Raw genomic sequence first — 23437 nt, 5'->3', positions numbered from 1 at the left:
GAGTAATTGTGGAGTAGATAGCTTTTGTGTGCAGCAAAATGGCTGCATTCAGCACTTGGCTTCGTAGAAACATTGCTGACGTCCATAGGTGATGCATAATCTGTGGTCAAAACTTTGGATCCCTTAGCACTATGGCTTTCTGCTGGAAGGACTTACAGCTTCAGGGTGCAGTCTGTAGTTTCAGACTTCAAATAGATGTTTGTAATTGCATTAAGAACTAATTTGAGTAGGATTTCTTCTTTATTCTCCTCTTGAAATAATAGAAATAGATGCAGGCAACCTTCTGAGGAAGTTGGGGTTTTTTTCTTCTGTCATGTAAAAAGCTGTTGAATTTATATCAAGAAAATTAGTAAGTTAATTGGCATTCATTGAAGAAAGCCTGGGTTGCAATTCACATGTCTTTAATAGATGAAATTTTTAAGTGAAGGGCGAAGAAATATGGTTGGAACTTTCAAGAATTATTATGATTAAATGGTAAAGAAAATTATGTCACTGATTGAGTGTTCCAAACTACTCTACGCCATTTTTTTTATCAAAAGAAAGCTCTCCAAAATTGCTATGAATTAATAGAACTGTAGGTAAGCCCATATACTACTTCTGCAAATGTCATTGAAGAGTAATAATAGCTCTTGAAGATTTTGAATCAGCTGTACTCTCTCTGTGAGGGGGAGTAGTGCACAGAATGACACCTACGTATCATCTGAACCTAAATTCTCACAAGTCTATCAGAGTAATGTTGAGAAACAGCTTCTGGGAGGAGTGACCACCGAGACCACTGGTTTGAGTAAAAATAGCACCTTGTAGTTATCTCGGGAGAGTAAATAAAATGCTTATTGCAGCAGTCGCCCAAGCTGCCTTTTTTAATTTTGTTAGCCTTGAGGAACATTCATCTGTTCTGGAGAAACTCCAGATTGCAGTACTTCAAGACCTTCCAGTAAGAAAATACAGGGGGAACTGAAGGATGAATACTCTTCTATCTTTCGCTGTTTTTTAGAGGTTATAGGCATGTCATACTGTGATGCACTCTGAATCACAGAGTAGAGGTAATGGTGCAAGTCATACCAAAACACAGGTTGGTGGCCTGCTCCTGACACGTTCCAAGATCATTAGTAGAAAAGTCAGTGGACTTCAGAGTTTTATTACATTGAAGAACTTTGAAACTAGTTTTCTAGCCAGTTGATCCAAATTATCCATCAAAGAGATCCTTGGCTATAGATCCAGAAACTACTAAAGTATTGTCTGTTTCAGAACAGGTTTGAAAACAAAACCTTGGTTGCTTAAAGAAAAATTAGTTAGGTTGCTTAAAATGGCTGATCTGAAGCTTTTATATGCAATAATTCATGCTTTATAATGGTAACTCTTGACTTAGAGGTTGAGTACTAAATAAAGATAAGCTGACACAGATTCATTCCTTTTGCTTTTTCTCCTCGGTACTGACCTTTTGTCATTATCTCCTTCATTATCTAGAATGTACAAAGTGAGATAAAAATATCTTGGCTTTTTTTGGTCTTTTCAGAAAAGTTTCAATGCATATAGAGGAATATTGAACTGAAAATGCCACCTGCTTTTTAATCCTGCTGTGATGGTCAGTGTGTGTTTCATAATGCCAGAGACCTGGACAATTTTTTTTTCTTCAGCAATATTTGACAGACTAGGATGCTGACATCAAACTTTTACTCAAATTAACACATATTTTTAGAAGACATAGTCTTCAGTGTTTGAATCTAGATCATAACCCTACCCAATCAATACAAAATGTAATTTAAAAAAATTCCTGTTTTGTAAGATACATTGTGTCTTCATCACTGTACTTATACATGTATATATCAAAACAAGTCCTAGCTTACTGACTTGGGTTTTTACACCATAAACTAAATTTAGGTTCAATGTTCTATTATTGTTTCGCGTTTCTCTTGTGGATGCTTCTAGCTCCGGATTGCTGTCAGGAATTTTGCAAGTGTGTGCTTGCTACTGGAACATCAGTATATTGGGAGTTTTGACCACACTAGTTTTGATTTGATAGGATTTGAATAAAATACTCTCAGTGTGGGATGGGATTGTGACACACTGTTGGGTTCTTTTTTCCTCTTCCACAGAAGATATTTGGGGAACTTTGTTTCTGTGTCTTTCTTCATCTGCATCCTTTCTTGTAAACTGTCACGGCATGATTGTCTGTATGCAAGAGGTTCCATTCCTCATAATTTCTAGTTTTGACTGCTGAAGATAGTTCTACTTGCATCACTGTCAACATTTAAATAAATGTAGGTTAACACCAGAGTCCCATGTCTCTGAAATCTGGTTTCTGTTCAGTGTTCAAACATGGTATCTTTTAGATAGCAGTATAGAAGCCCAGCACCAACATTTCCCCAGTGTCCCTTAACTCGCCCTAATGCTGGGACGATGTGCAGAGGCAGCATTGGAGCGCAGCACTCCAGCTGTGGTAAGTGTCAGAATATGTATGACGTGCTTAAAGAATGCATGAAACTCACTCTAAGCATGTACCCTATCCACTGGACCTCTCCCTCCACCAAATCTAGTTTATAAATAACTTTACAGCTGTTGCCTCTTTAAAAAACAGTGTTCTTCATCTTCAGAAGGTGCCCGCTGGTTCAAGAAATAATTATCTGAAGAGCTGTTTTTGTTTTAGCAGCTGATGTGTATAGCATGTCCCTTCTTTCTTGAATTGTTTCATCTTGCAAATCCTCCTATCTGTTAATTCATACCTAGATTTTTCCCCCACACTGGTATTCAAATAAATAACCTTGAAAAGGTCAGACTGCTGCTGATTTTTTCTAGTTATGGTGATAGGAAGAATACTTCATGCTTCCTTTATTTCATAGTTGCACAGTGCTTTTAAGATACTACTTTATATCTGGGGAGGCGCAGCAACATTTTTCTAACAAGTAACTTCCTTCAGTTGTGCTGTAAATAGCTTACAGATGCTTTTTTCTAAAATATGCAAAAATGGCCTATTAACACATTTTTGTTTAAAAGCCCCTGTTCTTTTTTAGTTCATAATAAATCTAGATGATCTTTGGAGAATTTTCCTCTCTCCCTTTTTTTAATCTCCACTCTGAGGAAAGGATTTATATAGATATCTGTATTTATAGAAGTCTTCAGCAAGTTTAAGTTAGAAGAGTTGTTTAAGGATTTCCTGCCCTTTCCTTTCCATAGTTACCCTTTTGTAGCGTGCATGTTCTCTGCTTCCGTGATGAGTTAAGTTATACACTGTACTATTGTTCCAGTAACCTTTTTGTTACCCTTTTTGCCTTAAATAGAAATAATCAACACTGCAACTGCATCCGACTGTGGGAATGATCTTGTTTACATTTGTCTTGTCTAAAGGTCTTAGTGTTAGGCTTTTTATTTTGTGGATTTATTTTTTTCTTTGCAGCACTGTCCCCTCCCCCCCCCCCCAGTCCCAACATATAATGGATTAAACTAATCCAAATAATATGCTGTACAGTCTTTTTCAGACATTTTCATCGACTTTTAAGAAGGTTGGCTTTGATTATTTGAAATCAAACTCTCAGTGGTGGGCTTGGGAGAAAATTTTGACAGACCTCCCAAGAACTTTCTCCTTCCCCTTTTCAGCCCCCTGCCCTATTACTGCAAAAACACTTGGTGTTTCATGATACGCTCTTTCTATTGTAAATGTTACCTATGGATAGTTTTGTAATTAAAGGGAATCAGTTAATTAATTTTAAAATAAATAAATACAGGGGAAATATGTAGAGTTTTTTTTAAATTATTTTGATTGGCATTTATCCTTCTACGAGCTCAGGTATATGAAGGTATTTGAGTCTTGCATCTTGAGCGTGTATACTATTTTAGTAAAGGTGCAGAATCTTCATAGCTTTTTTGCTTGCTTTTAAATGCTTTGCCTAAAATCTTATAAAATGGTCAGTCATTGCTCTGTTTCCTGTATGGAAGAGGAAAAGGTTTTCCTGGAACAGCTAAAAGACTAAAATGGAGGTGGCACCACACCCCAGATCTGTGGCCTTTAACTTTTATTGTTTACTGAGTCTAGCCCTGTCTATCTGCAATAAGCATCTACTCTAATGTACAAAGTATGGTAGTGATAACTGTGCTGACCTAGTGCTCTGATAAATATTGATGATGAGTATTCAAGCTTTATTTCTGAAAAGATGCTTTTTAAATATGAAAACATTGTCCAATAGTTCAGAGATTTATAGCCATCAAATAGTTCTTTAAATGGCACTCCTGTGTAGTTCTTAACTTGATGTAGTACTGACTGATTGGCTTTTGTGCAGCCTATTATATGGAATTAGATGCTTAAATTTTGTTAGAGCTGCATGATTTTTGTCTCTATTTTTATGACTGGAAGTTCAGTGACTAAAGTACTTGCAAGCATATGAAATAGTGGATGATCATGTGTTTGCTGTTCCACATTGTAGTTAATGAGAGGAGCTGATGATGACAGTCTTAACTCCATGCTTTGTCCCTCATTTTCCATTTTGTCATTTTGTGGGTGTTACCTTGACTTAATACACTGCACATAGCTCTCTGTAATTTGGAAAACCAGTTTGTGTACTTGTATTGCTGTGCTCTCTGTAAATACATTTGCAGATATTATTTGTGCATTATTTTTTGCTTGTTTAGAAGGTGTCTCGTTGCAGATCATTTCTCTGCTGAGTTATTAACTCAGTGTATATACTTATTTTGCTTGTAATACCTGTCTGATGTGATGAATGTGTAGGATCTAAAAACAATGAGTATGCAACTTTGAAAAACCTGTCGTTTTCCATAACCACAAAGCAGAAAAAACTGTCTGTTGGTATTTTCAGATAATTCTGAGTCCTCTCTTTTCCCATGTGTATGGGTTTGCCTGGCATGGGAGAAAGTTATAAGGCTAAGTTTAGGGATGTGTTCATGAGTAGGTGTGTATAGTCGTTCCAGTGTTCTGAATTAGACATCAGGGTTTCCAATCTCCCGGTACTTAGGCCATTTTGAGGATTTTGAGGAGAAAAGTATGCTGAAGTATGATTGGTCTGCCAGTTTATTTTTAACAAGATCCTGTCAGACTTGCAAAAAGAAATAATATCCAGGTTTCCTTTCAGTCCTCTTTGTTTTGGAGGGAATTTTTTGCTGGGCAGAGGAGATGTGTGTTGATACATCTTTGGCTAGTAAATTCAGACTAAGAACTGCACAGACATTTTAAGGCTGGTGACTTAACTCACTATCCTCACTCCTGGCTCTTTGCGTGAGCCAGCTGGCATTGATAAGACCTATCTTGCTGCTTATCAAGTAAGTTTCAAAACAAATCCCACAACACAAAACTCCTCAGAAAAGTAACCCACCTCTTGAATCCAAAGGGCAGGGAAAAGGTTTTCCAGTGATGCAGGATGTTACTCTTTCCTGTCTACAGTCTGCAGAACACCCTTAAAGGTGATTGAGAAAATTACACCATCGAGGGCATGTACTCCTTTAGCTCTTCCTATAGTAAACTTCCTCACTTTCCAGTGGGTTTGAGTTCTGAAGATTTTTTGGTTTTACCTGAACGTATGCTGAAGCCACACTCCAGATGAGTGTTAAGTTCTAGAAAGGAACATGTATTAGCTTTTTCCATTCTCTCCTTCAACTTGCCTGTCCCATGCAGACACATAGCACCCCTGCTCCTGCACTGAAGGGCCAGTGCTGGTTAGAAGGTCACTTGAATTCAGGTGCATGCTAGTGCACAGAGAGCAGAGCTTCCGGACCCTAGACACGCATGGATAGCTCTGGAAATTGTTTATACATTGCTGTCTGCCCTTCCTTCTCCCAGCCACTAGGAAAATGAAACCAGTAAGTATTATTCATGAATCTAGATAATTTCAAGATGTTTATCCCTGTCCTAAGTAAGGGCTAAGGCAAGATAATAAACATGAAGATAGGAATAGAAACAAATATGTTGATAGCAAAAGATCAGCAAGTATATATAGTGGAAATACAGGGATTACATAAAGAGAACCCTTCAAGGGCAGTAGTAAAAGTCTGCCAGGGATGAGAGAAAAGAACGGACTATGTTGTTATGATTTATAGCTCGTAGGTCATAGTTTTATTAGCTTACAGAATTACCAACAGATTTATTTTCATGTTTATTTTCTTCCTCATCTTGTTAGGTTTGCTGATGTAGTTATCAGCAGTGCTACTACTGGAGGATCTTTTGGGTTGTATTGAGGTTAGGGGGTACTTTTGGTCTTTATTGAGCAACTTGTCTGCGATTTAAAAAAATCAACTTTTAAAACTTGAGCCCCAGAATCTGTACCTTAGAGAAAGGTGAAGCATGAGAAAGCTGGGCTGACTATGTTGTTATGTCATACTATTCTTACTTATTTCCCTGATTGCTGTTGCCCAAAGTACAGCAGCACTGTACTTTGCACTGATGAAGTCTGTGTCCTTTAGTATTAGACATGATTTGATATCTGGATGACAGCATGTATCTTTAAGCAGGTGATCTCCTTGCCCTTGTTCTCTTTCTGTAGGTCACAAGGGAGTCTCAAAAAGAAGACAGAAAGCAGCAAACTCTCTGAAGACAAGGCAGAAAAAAAAACACTCTGATAGTATCAGAATATCAAGTCCAGTTGTTCTGATAGTCTTGCTGTGTTCTTGTTCCTGACAGTTTGTTAGCCTGTGGTTAACAGTTACAGGACCTGAACACCACAGAAGAAACATTGCAACACTCAGGATTTTGTAATGGTGGTTTTGTAACATTGACTCTTGGTTTCTACAATAAATCTCAGGACTCTCAACATAATGCTGCTGCCCTAACTAACACTTTATGAAATGAAGCATGGGTAGTGATATTTTTTTCTTTCTTTCTTTTGGGAAAGTTCTAGTCAAGCATAGCAGTAAGGATACTAGACCACTTCAAAGTGATTATTTTTTCCTCACAATATTAGTTCTTTGTTTATTCTGTGTTGTGAATGAAGTGTTAGTATGCAACCATCTTTTTTTTTTCTGCCTGATTTGTTTCTTTAAGAGTGACTTTTGACACGACCTTACTAAATTATAATTATAAAACAGAACAGATGAGGTCTTCTTTCTCTCTCTTTTTAAGCAAATAAAGTAAAAGCCTAGTGTGTATCAGTAGAGGACTAAATGTTTATTTTAAATAGTGAAAAAACTGGTTTGTTGAGATGTTAGTTCGTCTTAAAAACAGTTGTTTTGTTTACAGCTATTACAGTAATAGAGCAAGCTATGGTCTTGTTCTAGATTTCCAAGTTATATTTGAAAGATGGCTGTAGTAAGACTTGTAAAGGAATTTTCTTTGGGCCTCAGTAATGTGTAGGAGAGCTTGAGGATAGCAATCAGAGGTATTTTTAAGGTCTTACTCTTCACAGGATCTGGGCATCAAAATGTAAATCTAGAGTTACAAAGGAATGCAAGTGTCGAGATCTACCTGTCCTACTTTAAACTGTGAAGTCCAAAATAGGGCTTTTGAAAACTTTTACAATCACTGCACTGCTAGGAAGCTTTGACATGCTTAACTATATAAAGGTTTGCAGCTAGGTTGCCAGAAGTTTCATTCTGTTGAACAGCTCAAACTGCCTCCCATGTAGGCCCAAGGAAGCTCTCCAAAAGAAATACTCTTTCCACCTGTCACCCACAGAGATCCTGTAGTTACCTCAGTAGCCTCAGAGAATGCAAAATGACTGACTCAGTTGCAGGGTAAAGAAGGGCACCTTCTTTGCTTTCTTATCAGTAGCTATAGTATTAATCTAGAATGTGGAAAGCCTGTTTTCCTTTTGTGTTCAGGTGATTCATGGTCATGTTTTCCAGATGAGCCTCATAACTGCTGGCCTATGGAGTCATGCATGTTGCTTCTACTTCCAAAGTCTTTAAGACACTTGACAACCTAATTCCAGGGCAAGGGCAGGATTCAAGACATACTCAGAATGATTTTCGGTGTGAGCTCAGGTGGTTCACTGATTGACATGATGACTGTTTGTGGATCCAGTTTTTAGGTATCTGTGTTTCTGGTTACAGGTTGTGAGCTTGGGAACTTGGACATTCTCACTCTATGTGTGCCCAGTCTGAATCTTGCTGGTGTTGAGTGGTTAGCCACTGCATCCCATCTTCCCAGAAGCTTGAGGAGAGGAAAGGAGCTGCTATTTCTTCCTATCTTTCCAGTACATTAGGTGCACTGGGAGCACTGGAGTCTTGTTACCTATTATTTTCTTTCAGAGTTGCATTTAATTTCACTGACAGCATCTACACCAGTTGTTGAGTTGTCCTTCAGAACACCTTCTTTCTCCCAAGCTGAGCTTGTTTTTAAGTGAGGGCTTCTAAGGAAAGGTGCCAGGAATTTGCTATAAGTAGTATTTCACGCTAAGGTAACTTTTACACTAAGTTAACTTTATAATAGAAACTTTCACTGCTGAAAGGGGATTTTAGCCTGTGGCACAATAAGCACCCTTAACTTTAAGCAAGTAAGTATATCCCATGGAAGTAGAGAAATGTATTAATGTGAATAGTTATACATTATTAAATATTTATTAAATAAGGTTTAAAACTTACGACAGTCTATTTGCAACTTTCATAAAACTTCATGCTTCTGTCATAGCCCTGTGTTATAGTAAAATAAACTAAATGCTCTTAAAATTTTTACTTAATTGTGAATTTTCATCTGAGGCTGCATAGGAGCATTCCAAGTAGCTTATAAAAGCTTCAGTTTAAATGTAATAAATTAATTTAAATTGTAATGATTTTTTAAAAATTGTTCTTCATTTAAAGAAACAAACGATATCACCAAAACCCACTCCCTCTCCCCCCTCCCCCCCCCTCTCCAAACAACCAAACCAAAACCCCAAACGAAGATCCAATCTGTGTCCTGTGCTTCATTTTTGGAAATCATCTGAAACTGTGATACAAATAAACCTGAAAATGTCAGAAAAGTAGGTTTCATATCTCATCACTGCAATTGGTAGTTCAGGTTATCTCTTGCATATTTCTGATTTAAGTACTATTAAAAAAACCACCATCCCCCAAAAAAACCCCACAACAAACTACAACAAACCCAAAAAACCAAAGCCACCCGCCTATCCCCCCAAAAAACACAAACCAAATAAAAATATCAACCCCAAGCAATCCCAAAACAAAACCCAAAAAACCTCAACAATTTGAGATTTGGACTGAGTTTTTAATAAAGTGAGAATGGTAATTCATATAGTTTCTTTAAAGACAGCTTCAAAATGAATTCTCCCTGTAATGGGGGGAAAAAAAGTTTTCCCAAATCCATTCCTCCTAATCTCTAAATTTCAGTCTGTGTATTTTTTTCCACAAAATTACTGAAAGCTATTGACCTGAGGGATTTGTTTTCCGTTCCAAAGTCTTGAAATTTTCCTCCTGGCTAATTACAGCCTATTACTCTAGACTTTGGTCCCTTAGCAGTAACATTTTCCATCTTAAGATGGGTTGTCCCATTCCAGTGAAGAGCATGTTGTCTGAGTGCTGAATGGAATTACTACCAGTGGAAACTATGCTGCAAGAGGCTCGATAAAGCAGCTGCTGTGCAAACCTCAGCTGTTTTTTCCATCCTCCTGAGCGCTGGTAATTAGCATAGGGAAGCTGACTAATGTGCTGACGTCACCTCTTTCCAGTCGCAGCTTACATTTTGTTCCTGACTGCCTCAAAGCATGCAGGACTTTGTTCAGGAATTCGTTGTCATATACAGGATGCTCTGAAACCTACCTTTTTTTTTTTTTTAATTGAGGGGCTGGACTTTTTTCTCTTATAAACGCTGCCTGCAGGAGCAGCGGCTTCCTTAAAAGTCATTGGTTTCTGCGGAACAGCAAGTATCGCTCTGGTGAAGCACAAAATGCATTTTAGAAATTTTAACTACAGTTTTAGTTCTCTGGTTGCCTCTCTGGCAGATAGTGATGTCTTCAATCAAGCAGAAACAAGGGTATGCGTTATCTTTTCTCTTTCTGTGAACTACTGACATACTAAAGTATGTAGGTGCTGTTTCAGATTGTTTAAAATATGTTTAAAATATGGATACCTTGATAGCAGTTTGATATGAGGGTCTTGGATCTCGCAAGTCTGCAACATATGTCTCTGTTATATGAATGACTCTGAACTCTGGAAATTGTTCGATCTTATGCTATGTGGTTTTGAAAATTATCAGAAGTTTACACCTGGACTTCCTTGACTGTCTGTATAGTGTACTCTTCACTTGCTTATGCATTTTCAGTAAACATTTAGATTATAATCTTGGTAGTAAGATTCACATAATTTATTGTACACTTTGTACTTTTAATGGGATTTTTTGGCTGGCACTGTAGGTAACAGCATGTTAAAACTATAAGAAATCTTTCCAGATTTGCATTTAACTGATTAGAATTTGCATTATGTACATAATCCAGTCCTGGTTACAGTGAAATGTTGAGTGCTGCTATACCTGAAGGACAAAAATAATGTATTGTTCAGTGCTGAGTTGCTAGCATGACATTGATGATCTCTATAATCACATTTAAAAAAAAAACAAAACAAAAAACCCCCCATATATATATATATATATATGTATTGCACGAATCTTGCAGGTAATATCTTTTTTAAAATGTTGAATGTGAACTTTGAATGCAAAATAGTGTGGCTTTGGCTTACTTTTCATGGTTGCAACCAGCTCTCTCTGGAGTACAGGAGGCTAACAAATACAGGCTTTGGGTGCAGAGGGTCCTAGTCTTGTTTCAGAGCTCATTTTGAAGAAGCTTAAGTGTGGCTCAGCAAGAAGCAGAACAGCTCTGATTTTAAAATGTCTTTGCCATGTAGTGGTTATGCATATAGCTGTGGTGAGTTTGTGAAGCAGAGCTTTTCAGAAAGGAAAAATGAAATTTTCAAGTAATCACTACCTTCTTATGTAATCTTTGTTGCTTATTTCTACTAATTCGAAATGTAACAGAAAAAAAATAAGGGAATGTGATTTTACATACTTGTTTGGCTTTGTATAGAACTTCTAGTAAACCTTTCTGAAGAGAAAATATTAAAAATATCTGAAATCTGAATGCTTCGCCTGTTGCCATCGCTGAAATAAGGCTTGTGACTGCTTAGTGTTCTCAACGTGAGCTTGAAACACTTTCCAAGAGCATGGCAGATTCAGAACCTCCTGTTCCTTTCTTTGGTCTGGCATCCTGAAATAAGAGTGAAAGTATTCTTAAAATAAATTATAGAAAAAATAGACAATTCAGGTTTGCATAGTTGCCTTAGGAGCACAAACTCAAAGAGCAAAATGGATGTAGTCAACTGTTGGTAAAGGTGCTTCAGTCTTTTCTTGCAGACAGGACAGCAAAGTAACTCAACTGATCTGTGAAGGTGTAAGGCTTTGGTCCAGTTCCTACCCTTACCATGCAGTCAAAACAGAAGGTGTGTCAAAGGCCCTTCAGGAGCTGTATGGTTAATACTTAAGATTTTTTTAGGAAAGATAATGGGAGCTTTTTTAGATTTCAGTTCCAGAAATAGGTTATTAAAATAAAGTAATATATTCATTTTCTTAAATGAAAGTAGCAGCTATTAAAACAGGAAATGTTCATGAACTTTATTATACGTGCTGAGTCACTGAAGAAAATTACACTTAGCTAGCAAATGTTTTTTTTTTGTTTTTCTTTATTAAAACTGTTGTGTTTGTTTCCTTGAAAATTGCACACTTAGACAAAGGCATCTTTGGCAGACTATTTTCAAGGCCTTTGGATACTAATTTTATAAGGCAAGCATTTCTTTTCCATATCTTACCAATGCTACTAATTCTGTTTAGTCACTAAATCAGAGTTACAATGTTCAACATTTATTAAAAAAATATAGATTATCATTAATAAGGAAGAAAAAAGCTGCTATAGAGAAAACAAGTGATAGGTTAGAAAAATTTATTGTAAAACAAAAGAGAAGAAGAAGAAAAAGAAATCTAAGCTCTTATAAATACATCAGTATTCAAGAGTAGTGCTGTGCCCCTATTAGTAACTGCAATTTATTTCTGTATTTCTTTAGGGAAAATGTAGAGTGATGCATATTTACTTTGTTCTCTGGTCCTTTCTTTTCAGGCCAAATTTGAATCGCTCTTTAGAACATACGACAGAGATATCACCTTTCAGTATTTTAAAAGCTTCAAAAGAGTGCGAATAAATTTCAGTAACCCATTATCTGCAGCAGATGCTAGAATCCAGTTGCACAAGACAGAGTTCCTTGGAAAGGAAATAAAACTGTATTTTGCTCAGGTAAGTCTGTTTGTGATTAACCTTCAAAGGTACTAAAGCATAACTTACTTGTGATACGCTTCCACACATCTTCAGTCATACTAATGATGACTGTTAATCTTTTTTCACTTTGATTAGAGAATCACAGGCTGTTCCAAAGCTACAAATATTTGAAGACTATTGCATATTTTGCATATATGTCTCCCTCTGTACTCTTTTGATAACCTTGGGGAAAGGGAGTAGATTATAGTAATCAGCACAGTCAAAGACAAGTTTAACGAGTGGGGGAAGCCAAGTGCAGTCTGACAACAATACACAGGCACACATGTGTGCTCAGTTGTATCTGAGGGAATCGAAAGTGTAGACTTGCACATTCACAACTCTGCCTGTTGATCCTGCTCTGATTTGTGCAGATTGATTAGCACACGTTTGTACTTGGAGATCACCATCAGTGCAGCTCTATAGCTGGCTAGTGCCTGCTGCTAAAGATGGAAAACTCTCAGGTTATGATAATCTGGGTGCTTTTTAGTAGCTGCTGTGTATTTTCCTCTGTAAATTTAATGGGAAAATTAATCTATGTATGTCTGTTTCAGATGTCCCTAGGGACAGTCCTGAAGGAACCAGTTTATTTATATACCTTCTAGAATTCTCACCACTCTCACTTGTGGTAATGAGTTTCAACACCATTTGTCATTAGGCCTTAAAGCCCATATCCAGCTTCTTCCTACTTCAGTTTTTAAGGGCAGATATTTTCTGGTGAAATTTTTGTAAAAGTCCATGATGAAAAGATGCAGTTGTGCGTACTTCATTGCATGTTTCCTCAGAGTTAATGAATGTGGTGGCCTGTCTGTATTTTATATACTGAGTCTTTCATATAGCTCTCTTCAATAATATTGTTACGTGCTGCCACCTTGAGTGCCTGTTAAAGCATAACATCTATCCAAACGTAAAAATTCCTCATGAATTACGGGTTCATTGATAACAGTGGTAACAGCTTCGACTATTTTGCTTTTTTCAGACTTTGCACATTGGAAGTTCACATTTGGCGCCACCAAATCCAGACAAACAATTTTTGATTTCACCTCCTGCTTCTCCACCTGTTGATTGGAAGCAAGTAGAGGATGCTACTCCAGTCATTAATTATGACCTTTTATATGCTATCTCCAAGTTAGGACCAGGTAAGAAGGAGTAGAATTTTGTTGAGTAAAGCACCTTTTAAACTTCCTGAATTTCTGGAACTTTTCAAATTAATTACTGTCTACCAGTTGAATTTCTAATGTCAGAAAAAAGATTATTAGTAAACAGTAGTTTCTTACAGTGATTCCACAGGATCACTTGGAGGGCCCGGATCTCCACAAAGTAATCAATTTTGTGAGTTGTAGAGAGCATGAATGTTGCTTCAAGAATGCATTAGCTTGTTCATCAGAATTTTCAAGAAGCAGCTTCCTGAAAACAAAGAGACAGTTGTGTAGTTACATACCTTGTGAAGGGATGGGAATGTCCTGTTTCAGACGAAGACACTGAACCAGTTATCAGCTGTGTAGCTCTGTGCTAGAATTACCTCTGCATCTGAGACAGTAGTATGTGTAGGAGGGAAACAGTCAATATCAAACTTTTTTTTCCTTCTTTGTCTGCTGCAATTTATCCATTTATTGGAAACTTTGAGATAGCTTCACCCTGATTAGAATTTTTTTTTATCAGTTTCCTTTTTTTTCCTCACTATCCAAACTACAGGAGATATTAAGAATGTATACTTACCCCTTAAGTCTAGTGCTGTCCCATAAGTTGCTTTTCACTTCAGCTAAGCATGCTATGTAGTCTTTTTATACGTTTATTTATTAAAAATAGCACACAGATAGGAGTAACAGTTCTACCTGCTGTTAGTGTTTTAAACCAAATACTACTTGCAGAAATAGATCTAAAGTTCAGCTAACCTGAACTAACTCTGATTTTAAACGTGGTTCCAGTTTTCAGTAATTCATGATCACGTACCTTGATGTCATTTTATACCTCAGATAAGAAGGCCTTCTTAATGAGAATGGGTTCAAATTATGTTTCCTAAAATCTGCAATTCTGATACAACCTGTTTGCAACAGTACTATTAAGTTCAAGGGAGAAAAATGGCTGCATTTAGTAGCAGTCTCAGAATAAAAAATGGGGTCTGGATAATTTTACTGTAGTGTTTTCATATACCTACTAGCTTAGGGAACATGTCATATGTCAATAGTAAAAGGGGGAAAAGGGGTAGGGCAGAATTTTTAATTCCTTGTGCATCCGTTTTCCATGTAGTAGTTTGTGTTTCACTGTATGCTGGTGATATCCATGGATTCTAGTGAAAATAATGTGCATCTCACAGACCACTAGGGAGTTCTTACCTGTGAAAATTCAGCCCTTTGCAATTTGTGGATCTACCAAAAAAATTATATTTATGCTGGCCCAAAAATTGGAGTAGTTTATTGCTAGTTTTTAATAAATACAGTCTTTTAAATGATGTGTGGATTATAATGGCAAGAGCAATTTATAGGAAAGGTATTACTGTTAGAAGTGGAGGTATAAAATGCTGCCATGTATCATTTGCATATTTGTAAGCTATGCAGATGAGCCTGCATGTAAGTCTTTAAAACCATCCATCAAGTATTCTGCTGACATACTAAATGTTTTTATCAAAGATTTTGTTTTCCTGAAATCAGGTTTTAGACAGAAGCCTCATAAACCTATGCTTGTCAGAATAAAAGTTGGTTTTGATGAAAGACATGAAATGAATTAATAAATAACATTACGGCTTAATGATTTTATGGTTCAGAGCTTACTCCATGGGTACTGCTTTATTTACTACAAACTTTCCACTTAAGTTTTAGCAATATCAAACATCAAAAAGAATGCTTTAGGCCTTATAATAAATACTTAAGGGTTTACTGAATAGTAAAAGCAGGTCCTGAAAGATCTCTCAACGAGATACCCTGCAGAGTAAGCTCAGTGCAGATCTGTGGCCCTTTTTCCCTTGAGATTTTCATATGTATTGTGAATATTGAGCCCTATAAAACTCTGCCTCTTGATGTAAAGTTCTTTGGAACATGGAGTCAAAGACTTGATGCCAAAAAGAAAGCAGTGCTTGTTAATCTAGCACAAGGGCTTGTGTGTTTCTGGAGAACTGGAGGCAAGAACCTTTTTCTCTATGAAGCTGCTCTTTGTGTCAGTTCCTGTTGCTAAAGTTCTCAGGGAAACAGAGCAGAGACCATTTCAGAGCCTTAGGACTCTAAAATGTGCTGCTTGCCACAAGCGTTAACAGTTTTGAGCAGCTGATGTTCAGATCACTGAAGTGATCTAAATGGAGATGGTGCTCTTTGCTGGAAGGCAATGTATGTTCAAGTAACAAGAAAAAAAACTAAGGGGAGCTGATCAGAGAAGTAATGAAAAGAAATAGTTTGCTCTTTCCCTGATGTAATATAATATTACTGTTATTTAATACCTGGTTAGATTTAAAAGCAATTCTTTATATTATGGAGAAAACAGATTTTAGATCAGTGGTCACTAAAATATGAATCATAGAATTTCTCCACCCTAGCCTTTTTATATCTCAGTGTTTCACATTATTCATATGCAGAGCCTGCTGTCTAGCTCTGCTGCTCCACAAAGTGCCAGAACAGCATTAGCCTACCTCTGTGTGAAGCAGGAAGAACTGCATCCAGCTTTCTTAATGCTGAAAGCTTTTCGGGTGAAGGAAGATCCTGTGGTTTTGCTGTCATTCAGGAAAACAAAGTTTTTCTCTGTGGTAGAGAGGATAGATAGTCTTGTACAGTTTGAATGACAAATCCCGTCAAGACAACTTATAGCTGCTCATGTAGAGCACTTTCTTGAATGCCTAGATGAATTTACTTAAATTTGCTGATTTTAAGAGAGCAGCTGAGGTATGTTGCTTTGAAGACAGAACCTAAATACTTCTGGATAGTAAATATGACTCTTAGCAGTGCACCTACCTGCACTAGCTAATGTGCTGTGGCATCACATTTTTGTCATGAGGGTATTACTTACACAATTTTATTAATTCCATTCCTTTTAGTAATTTTTTCATACTTCTCTACAGAATTAATTCTTGTTAACCAGTTTTGCTAATATTTTAACTTTCAGGAGAAAAGTATGAGTTACATGCTGCAACTGACACTACTCCTAGCGTTGTCGTCCACGTATGTGAGAGTGACCAGGAAAACGATGTGGAAGAAGAAACAAAGAAACCCAAGCCAAGAATTATTCAGACAAGAAGGCCAGATTATACTCCTACCCACTTAAGTTGAACCACTGTTGTTTTTCCAGCATTATGAGTTGATATATGCAAGGGAAACATTTACTATGGAAACAGCAGGTCACAGGTTTGGTGGCAACAGCAACAGTTGTAGTAGGAGAAATACAGTAAGTTTGCTCAGAAAAAATACAGGAAGTTTCGTCCTTATTTTTGATGCTGTGGGTTGATGGATGACGTGAGTGTGTTCCCAGATCACTGAGAACAGAAGATAGGCAGAAGACATTTTGAGACACAACAGGACAAACTAGGTTTATTTTTTGGGGGTACTGTAGGCTGTTCCATTATAAAGCAACTGGGGGAAGCTTTCTTTGTTCTGGCTCACATAAATCCTCAAACTAATAGGCTAGTCATTGTGTAGAGTACATAATGATAACAGAGGTGGTTTTAAAGATTAAGGTATGGGAATTGTAAAGTTTTTTCTTATAATACATTTTGTGCATGTGTATTCTTGGTCTTCTAAAGTAACTTTGCATTATTTTCTATAGTTTCTCACATGTTTCTGAAAATCTGGGAGATTGTTTATAAAGTATTTATTATCTCAGCGTCCTGGACTTAATACTAGATATGTATATACCTATATATTTATATTTGGTTTTACTGGCACTCATTTTCCAGCAGGCGTACAATTTCTTCAGCACCTTGTTCTGGTGCTTTCTAACTTGTGCTTTTAAAAATTTAACCTTTTAAATGCCTATATATGGTTTTATCTGGCAAAGTAATGGAAAAATGTGCAATAGGAAAGTTGTTTAAACAAGTTGATTTTAAAATTATTTAAGTTTAATTTATATCTTCAATAACATTTGTTCAGTAACCTTGACTTTCTCATTTGGAAAAAAAGTACTCTTAAATGTATAAATAAAGCTAGTGTTGCATACTCACAACAATGTAATTTTTCAGTGAAAAAAAATGTAATGGAGAGATGTGAACTCTTCTCAGTATGTGAATCTGCGTTGTTGTGAGCAAAGGTTTAACAGTGATTGAAAAATTGCACACAGTGTGTAGAACAGCAAAGAGATGGAGTGCCTTTTCTTCGTTCATTCCTGATGTGAACTGTTCTACAAGCTGCACACTTGTATCTTTTTCTACTGGCTTTGTATGTCCATAAAGATAAACTTTCTTAGCTTTGCTTCCAAAATAAGCTGATATTTAGAAATGCTTAATGTCAAGTAATGGTGCGTACTTAAGTAATGGGTATATGTGGGAGAAGTTCTAGGGTTTTTTATATGTTAGTGTTTAAAGACAGTAGCTCATGACATAAAAGTTTAGAGGAAGAAAGATGCCAGAGGTGTATTTTACTACTTGCTTTTTAAAATTAAGACCCTCACTTTGAAATAGGTTTCAGTATTTTTTTCATAAGAGATAGTAACTGATATCTGTGGGAAAATACTGCTTACAGTTTTAGAAGGGGGATGTTTGAACTTTCTCAGTATGTTTTTGAATTCAAAGCATGTTTTTCTGCCAGTTTGCTTTTGCCACAGTTGCTCTGAGAATGAGTTTTGTAGCTGGAGTTAATATAAAGAAATCCATTCTGTGCCATTTGAAGCAAACATTTGACTAAAATGTCCATGTTCACCCCTTGTTTTTTGAATAAATAATACATATTTCTAAAAAAAAGTAAGGTGTATAATGAAGCCATTCCAAGCTGTGGTGCAGTGTAAAAGCAGTGTTGTTGAGGGTTTGTGGTTATACTAAGCAAAATAGAAATTGACATCCTGTGACCACAGAGATCAGGAATATATTGAACTTCATTAAAACTTTGAAGTTATGATCCTGTTTTGATGTGCCCTGTAAACTGAAACAAACACTGATACTTTGTCTCTGTCTTGGACCTAACTCAAGTGGTGTTCCCTCCATGTTAAAGAGTGTTAAGAGCTAATGCCATGTATTGCTGGAGCCATGTCTTATGGACCTGAAGGTGCATAAGATTATTTTGTGTTACTAGAGTGTAACCATCAGCTGGATACAGATACTGCTCATTAACACACATAATAAGTGAAATACAAAGAAACTTTGTAGGTTTGCCTCACCTTCTCTTAAGCCTTTCCAAGCCTTTTTTCCATGTTTCTCACAGTTCTCATGGACTTAATGTTTCACTTAATTCAATTTAAAATTGTTGGAATAGTTCCTCTTCTGTCCTTTTTCCATCTTTCTATGTTTACCAATCAAACCATTAGTTTTGCATTAGAAACCCGGGTAGCTGCTGTTCTGTTTCCTGCCAATCATAAGGAATCAGTGCCACCTTTCAATTAAAAAGAACAGAATGTTACTTATCTATATGGCTTTCATCATTTTAGTACACTGACATCAGCCTAGTAAGGTGAGCACTAGAAACCATGGAACTCTTGGAATGGCTACAGTGTGTTTCCCCTTCTGATGGTATTTGTAAACAAAGATTGTGAGACAGTAATTTGCCTGTCTTTCTGATTGTATATCCTGGCTTGTGCCACCTTCTGTTATCATTACTACAGTGTGTTGCTTGCTTTTTCTGTTTGGGGGTTTTTTGAACGTTCAAATGAATACTTACTTAGTATTTTATACAGTTGTATAGTATGGGACATATTTAAATTAAAATATTTTGTTGTCTTCTTGTAAATGTCATGGTATTTATGCATGAAACTACTTGAATATTTTTTTGCAAAAATCTGAACTTTAAGCGTCCAAACACTTGTTTTGAAAAAGGTAAGAATATTGTCCCAAATCACATCCTTACCAACCAAATTAATTGAGGCAGAGAAAAGCTTTCCAGCCTTCTGTTTACAAGACTTAGGTTACCTCAAAGTATGAGAATCTAGTAAAGAATAAAATGCACTCCAGAATATTCCAGTTTAAAACTGATTCTTCTATGCCTGAAGCTGACATGCTTCCTAGTAAATTGCTATTTTATGATAATTCCTGTGCATTCATAATATCTGTACCAGTTTTCTTCTACAACATTAGTAATTCTATTTTTAAAGCTCTTGGAATATGAAAATATATCAGCATTTAAATGGCTTTACCTAGTAACTCTACGTCTTTGTGTTGCAAAACATGTTATGCAAAAATGCATTGAAAGTTTCACTCTCAATATGGATAGAAATCCTTTCACAGCAGAAAGGAATTACTGATATTAGTGCTCATCATTCATCTCTACTTAAGAATGGGAAGTATTGATTTTTGTAAGAAATTGTTCTATACACAGAGTGGTTTGAAATAGCAAAGTGCTGCTGCATGCAGACCCATCCAGGGGAATTCCTCACAAAAGGTAGAAGGTGAAATGGCAATTCCAGCTGAGCTGTCCTACTTTACAAAAACACCTAATTTCTTTTTCTTTTTGGAAGTATAGCTCATGTTTTATTATTTGCCCTCTGCATGAGGACAGTGTGCACCATCTTGTAAATCTGTAAGTGATCACTAGCATTTTTCATTTTGCAAGCCTAGTTGCCAGCTTAGTGCTGCACATTCCTGTTGTTGGGATATGTGTTTGTGCATGCATTAAGTATCTTACATGTTACCAAGGTGACTTCAACAACATGGAAGACTAAAGTTTGTTTCTAATCAGGGCTTTGTTTTTCAAAGCAGCAACAAGTGTAGTACCTTTGATATTTGGAATACTGGACAAATGTATTAGTTGTTCTTCTGACATGGTTCAGACTTGTCAAGGGTGGGGAAGGAATGAACTCCAGCAACTCTCTGTCATAACATTTTAACAGTTAACAGCACAGACTTTGCCCTAGATGTAATCACTTGCCTAGTCAAGTTTGGCTTTGTCACGTTAGAAAGAATGTCTTGGGGAGGACAAGTTCTTTAACTTAAAATTGTGATTTGTATCTGTAAAGTTTGCCTGCTTGTCCTAGTATATCTAGAACCCGCTCCCAGTTCCAAACATGCAACATTATAGCAATGGGTAACCTTTACTCTAGGTGCAGACTAAGTTCAGAAGTTCACTTACCAAGTGTCAGTTCAAGTTGGTTGCACCACTTCTGTCATCTTTACTTTTATCCTGGCTTGCTCAACACACTTTAGAAACATTTTGCAAAAAATTATACCTACTTGTGCTTTTAATAATTTATGCTTGGTTGTCTAAAAAGAGGAAAACAAACCAACCAATAGCAAAGGTATCTGCCAAGATACTGTACATTACAGTGAATAACATGAGATCGCAAAAGTGATTTGATTGATGAGTAGGTGACAGGATGGATCTGGCAGGACTGGATTTATCTTCTCTGACAAAATTTCCATTGATAAGGTGGTGACTTATTGTCATTTGCCTGGTCTGTATTTATGTATCTAAAATTCTGCCATCTCTTTGCTTAGTTGAGGTTTTCTTTTTTTTTTTTTTCTTCCCCTGAGTAACTAGCAATTGTTTTACTGTGTTACATTTCATCTGAAGTATGAAAAGAAAAAATGATGGCAGTTTGTTGAATCGGTAGAGGAAGAGACTCAGGCTTCAAGCAGCATTGTCACCTTGGGCAATCATGTCACCTGTTTTGGCCTTTCTGCCTCTCAGTGACCAACTGTAGAAGCTCCAGTTCTTCCTGCCCTGCCCTTCATCCACAAAATGTTATATATAATTTCCAAAAGACTCAGAGTCTCTGAGATTTACAAGCAAGGTCTTCTTTCTTAAGTCACTTTTCCTCTTACCCAAGGATAGGCACAGCTCAGAGTATGTGGCTTCAGAACTTAGTGACAGCCTTTGCAGAGGTGTTGTGTGCTCACAGCACAAGGGGAGGAGCACAGATAGGACATTTTTCAGTAGTCTTCAGTCTAGTGCTGCTTTCGCTACTCTATTTGGAGTGTGTCAATAATGACTTTCATCTTTGGAGTGATTATGTATTTATAGCTTACACTTGGTAGTCTCAATTATTTCCACAGAGTGTGAGTTATTTGGGTGGGGTTTTGGGGGGTTTGTATCTTTGTCCCATCTTGAAATCTCTCTTTCATTTTATCTCTCTTTTTCCTTTGTGTTCTTATACCTTCATATTGGAGTTCATTGTGTACTATCTACCAAGCAGGCCCTTTGCCTATCTCCTTAGCTTTTACTTTTGACTTTGTCCATGTGGACTTGCCTACACTTTGAGTTTGCACGTTTTCTTGCCGTTGAAGTTGTGCCAGGAACTCATTTTGTTTGCAGTTTCATTACTACCACATCCCACTTGAATGAACCCTCTAAGTGCAACTAAGAATTTTTCCTATATTCGCCTAATACCCAAGGTGTCATGTCCTTTATCAGTCCTAATGAAGTTATATCTAATTTTCTGTTTGTTCTGTGTTGCATGTCTCCTACAGTCAATTAGACATGGTTATCCTTTATGTACTTTGCTGGTGCAGGTTGTTGTACTGTGTTCCAATCCCATGTGCCTGCAACTCTGGCCTAACCATAATCAGTTCCCTGTGCACTGTGATACCTTTAATGATTCTGTTGGCCAAGGCATAGTTTGTGATGCTGGTTGCTATCTACTGTTGTCCAAATCCCTAGAAATTTTAATTGTCTGTCCTACTCCACCATTTCCCAAGTCCAGTAAGAAGAATCTCCTTCAAGGAAAAAATGTACAAAGATCCCTAGAGTACAAGCAGGAGTTTGACTTATATCTCTTTTTTAATGTGTATCACCCCTTAATTACTTTTCACTTACACTTTTTAGTCAGGATAGATTCCTTGCATTTGATACTGGGGTTTTTCCTGGGTAGCCAGTGTTTTGCTCACAACTGTATTGTTTCCAAAGACATTTTGTTCACTTTTATATCTGGAGCCTCACTATTCAAGTTAAAGATTTTACAAAGCAGGGCTTACTGAGGTAGTGGAGAAAACTGGAGGAAGAGATAGAAGTTATATCTGTCTTTGAGACTTGTGCTGCTGAGCATTATGTCTCTTGTCTGATTGAATATTTGGAATTACTCCAATATCAAACCTATAAGAGCGGTATAGAGGAAAAGCTAAAGAGGTCCTTAAGTATCATTCAGGTAGATGTTACCATTATTTGATTCACATTTTCTTTTTAGGAATGTGTTATGCTTTTTGGGGTGCCAAGGGAAGCTGCTAGATTTAGGCATATTCTGGATCTCCCTTTCTGCCTCTAATAGTTCTTCTAAAGCTTTAAAATGCATCTCTCAAAATGTGACAGACTTTAAAATATATTTTGTTAAGTCATTTTAGTGTTATTTCCTTACAGTGTCTCTCTCATATTGGGACAATTAAATAGAATAGGCTGACTCTCACTAAGTGTATTTGTAATACTGGAAATCTAAATAGAAGACCAGCTTGTAGCAAGTGGCTGTTTTTGGTTATGGTGTTACCACTCTCTGGGTAACTTTCAAAGTACCTTAGACTGTAAGCTTTATAAATTCTTATGCTTTCATTTTTGATCCAGTGTACAAATGAAGTTGTATATGGTTCTCAGTGAGCTGCTCATTCATATGAGATGGATTCAGGAGGTCCAAGGAAGTTCTGTAAACTAGACATCTTGAACGAGGCTGTAGCTTGCAAGTCAACTTCTGTTAGAGAAAGCTGTCAGAATTTTGACTTTTTTAAGAAAAAGTAAAAATTCACTGCTAGAAGGAACTTGGTTTAAAAGAGTTAATGAATAGGAAAACAAGAATGCCTTGGAAAATAAGGAAGTAATCATGCATATTCTTTAAAAAGAGATCTTGAAAATTTAAAATTTTTTTTGTGATTTCCGAGATGCAATTTTCCAGGTTGCTGCTTTTCCCCCTTTTCCCTCATACCTCTCCTTTCCATTAACCAATTTGTGTGCTGTATGATTTGAATAATAACTTACATCCTAACTTGAACGCTGTTCTCAACAGACTTATGCATCTGCTTTTTTCTTTTGGGGTGAGGGGCAAGGGAGACTTGCATGATTGGAGCCTCAAAGCATAACTAAATTATCCTAATTTCAATGAGTTGAAAGAGGTACGTGGAGGTGCCCATAGGTGGAGCTAAATATCAAGCAATGTCATTGCATACCACTGAA

The 23437-nt window shown here is 36.8% G+C and overlaps 1 protein-coding gene across 2 annotated transcripts in view; it reads left to right on the top strand.

Moving 5' to 3' along the window:
• Nucleotides 1-19081, top strand: part of RCAN1 (regulator of calcineurin 1) — a 42192-nt gene extending 23111 nt beyond the window's left edge. The window contains exons 1-4 of one of the 2 annotated variants that reach the window (XM_051640317.1): nucleotides 9635-9907; nucleotides 12036-12209; nucleotides 13207-13366; nucleotides 16317-19081. In XM_051640317.1, coding sequence (XP_051496277.1) covers nucleotides 9821-9907; nucleotides 12036-12209; nucleotides 13207-13366; nucleotides 16317-16480 — 585 coding nt within the window. In that variant the 5' untranslated portion in view covers nucleotides 9635-9820 and the 3' untranslated portion in view covers nucleotides 16481-19081. Of the gene's footprint in view, nucleotides 1-9634; nucleotides 9908-12035; nucleotides 12210-13206; nucleotides 13367-16316 lie in introns of those variants that run through there. The other variant, XM_051640308.1, reaches the window with a different exon arrangement.
• The last annotated feature ends 4356 nt before the right edge of the window (nucleotides 19082-23437 follow it).

This window comes from Apus apus, chromosome 1 (assembly GCF_020740795.1).
Source record: "Apus apus isolate bApuApu2 chromosome 1, bApuApu2.pri.cur, whole genome shotgun sequence".
Lineage (NCBI taxonomy): Eukaryota > Metazoa > Chordata > Aves > Apodiformes > Apodidae > Apus > Apus apus.
The sequence above is the reverse complement of the archived record's forward strand: the minus strand, read 5'-3'. Positions and strand labels throughout refer to the sequence as shown.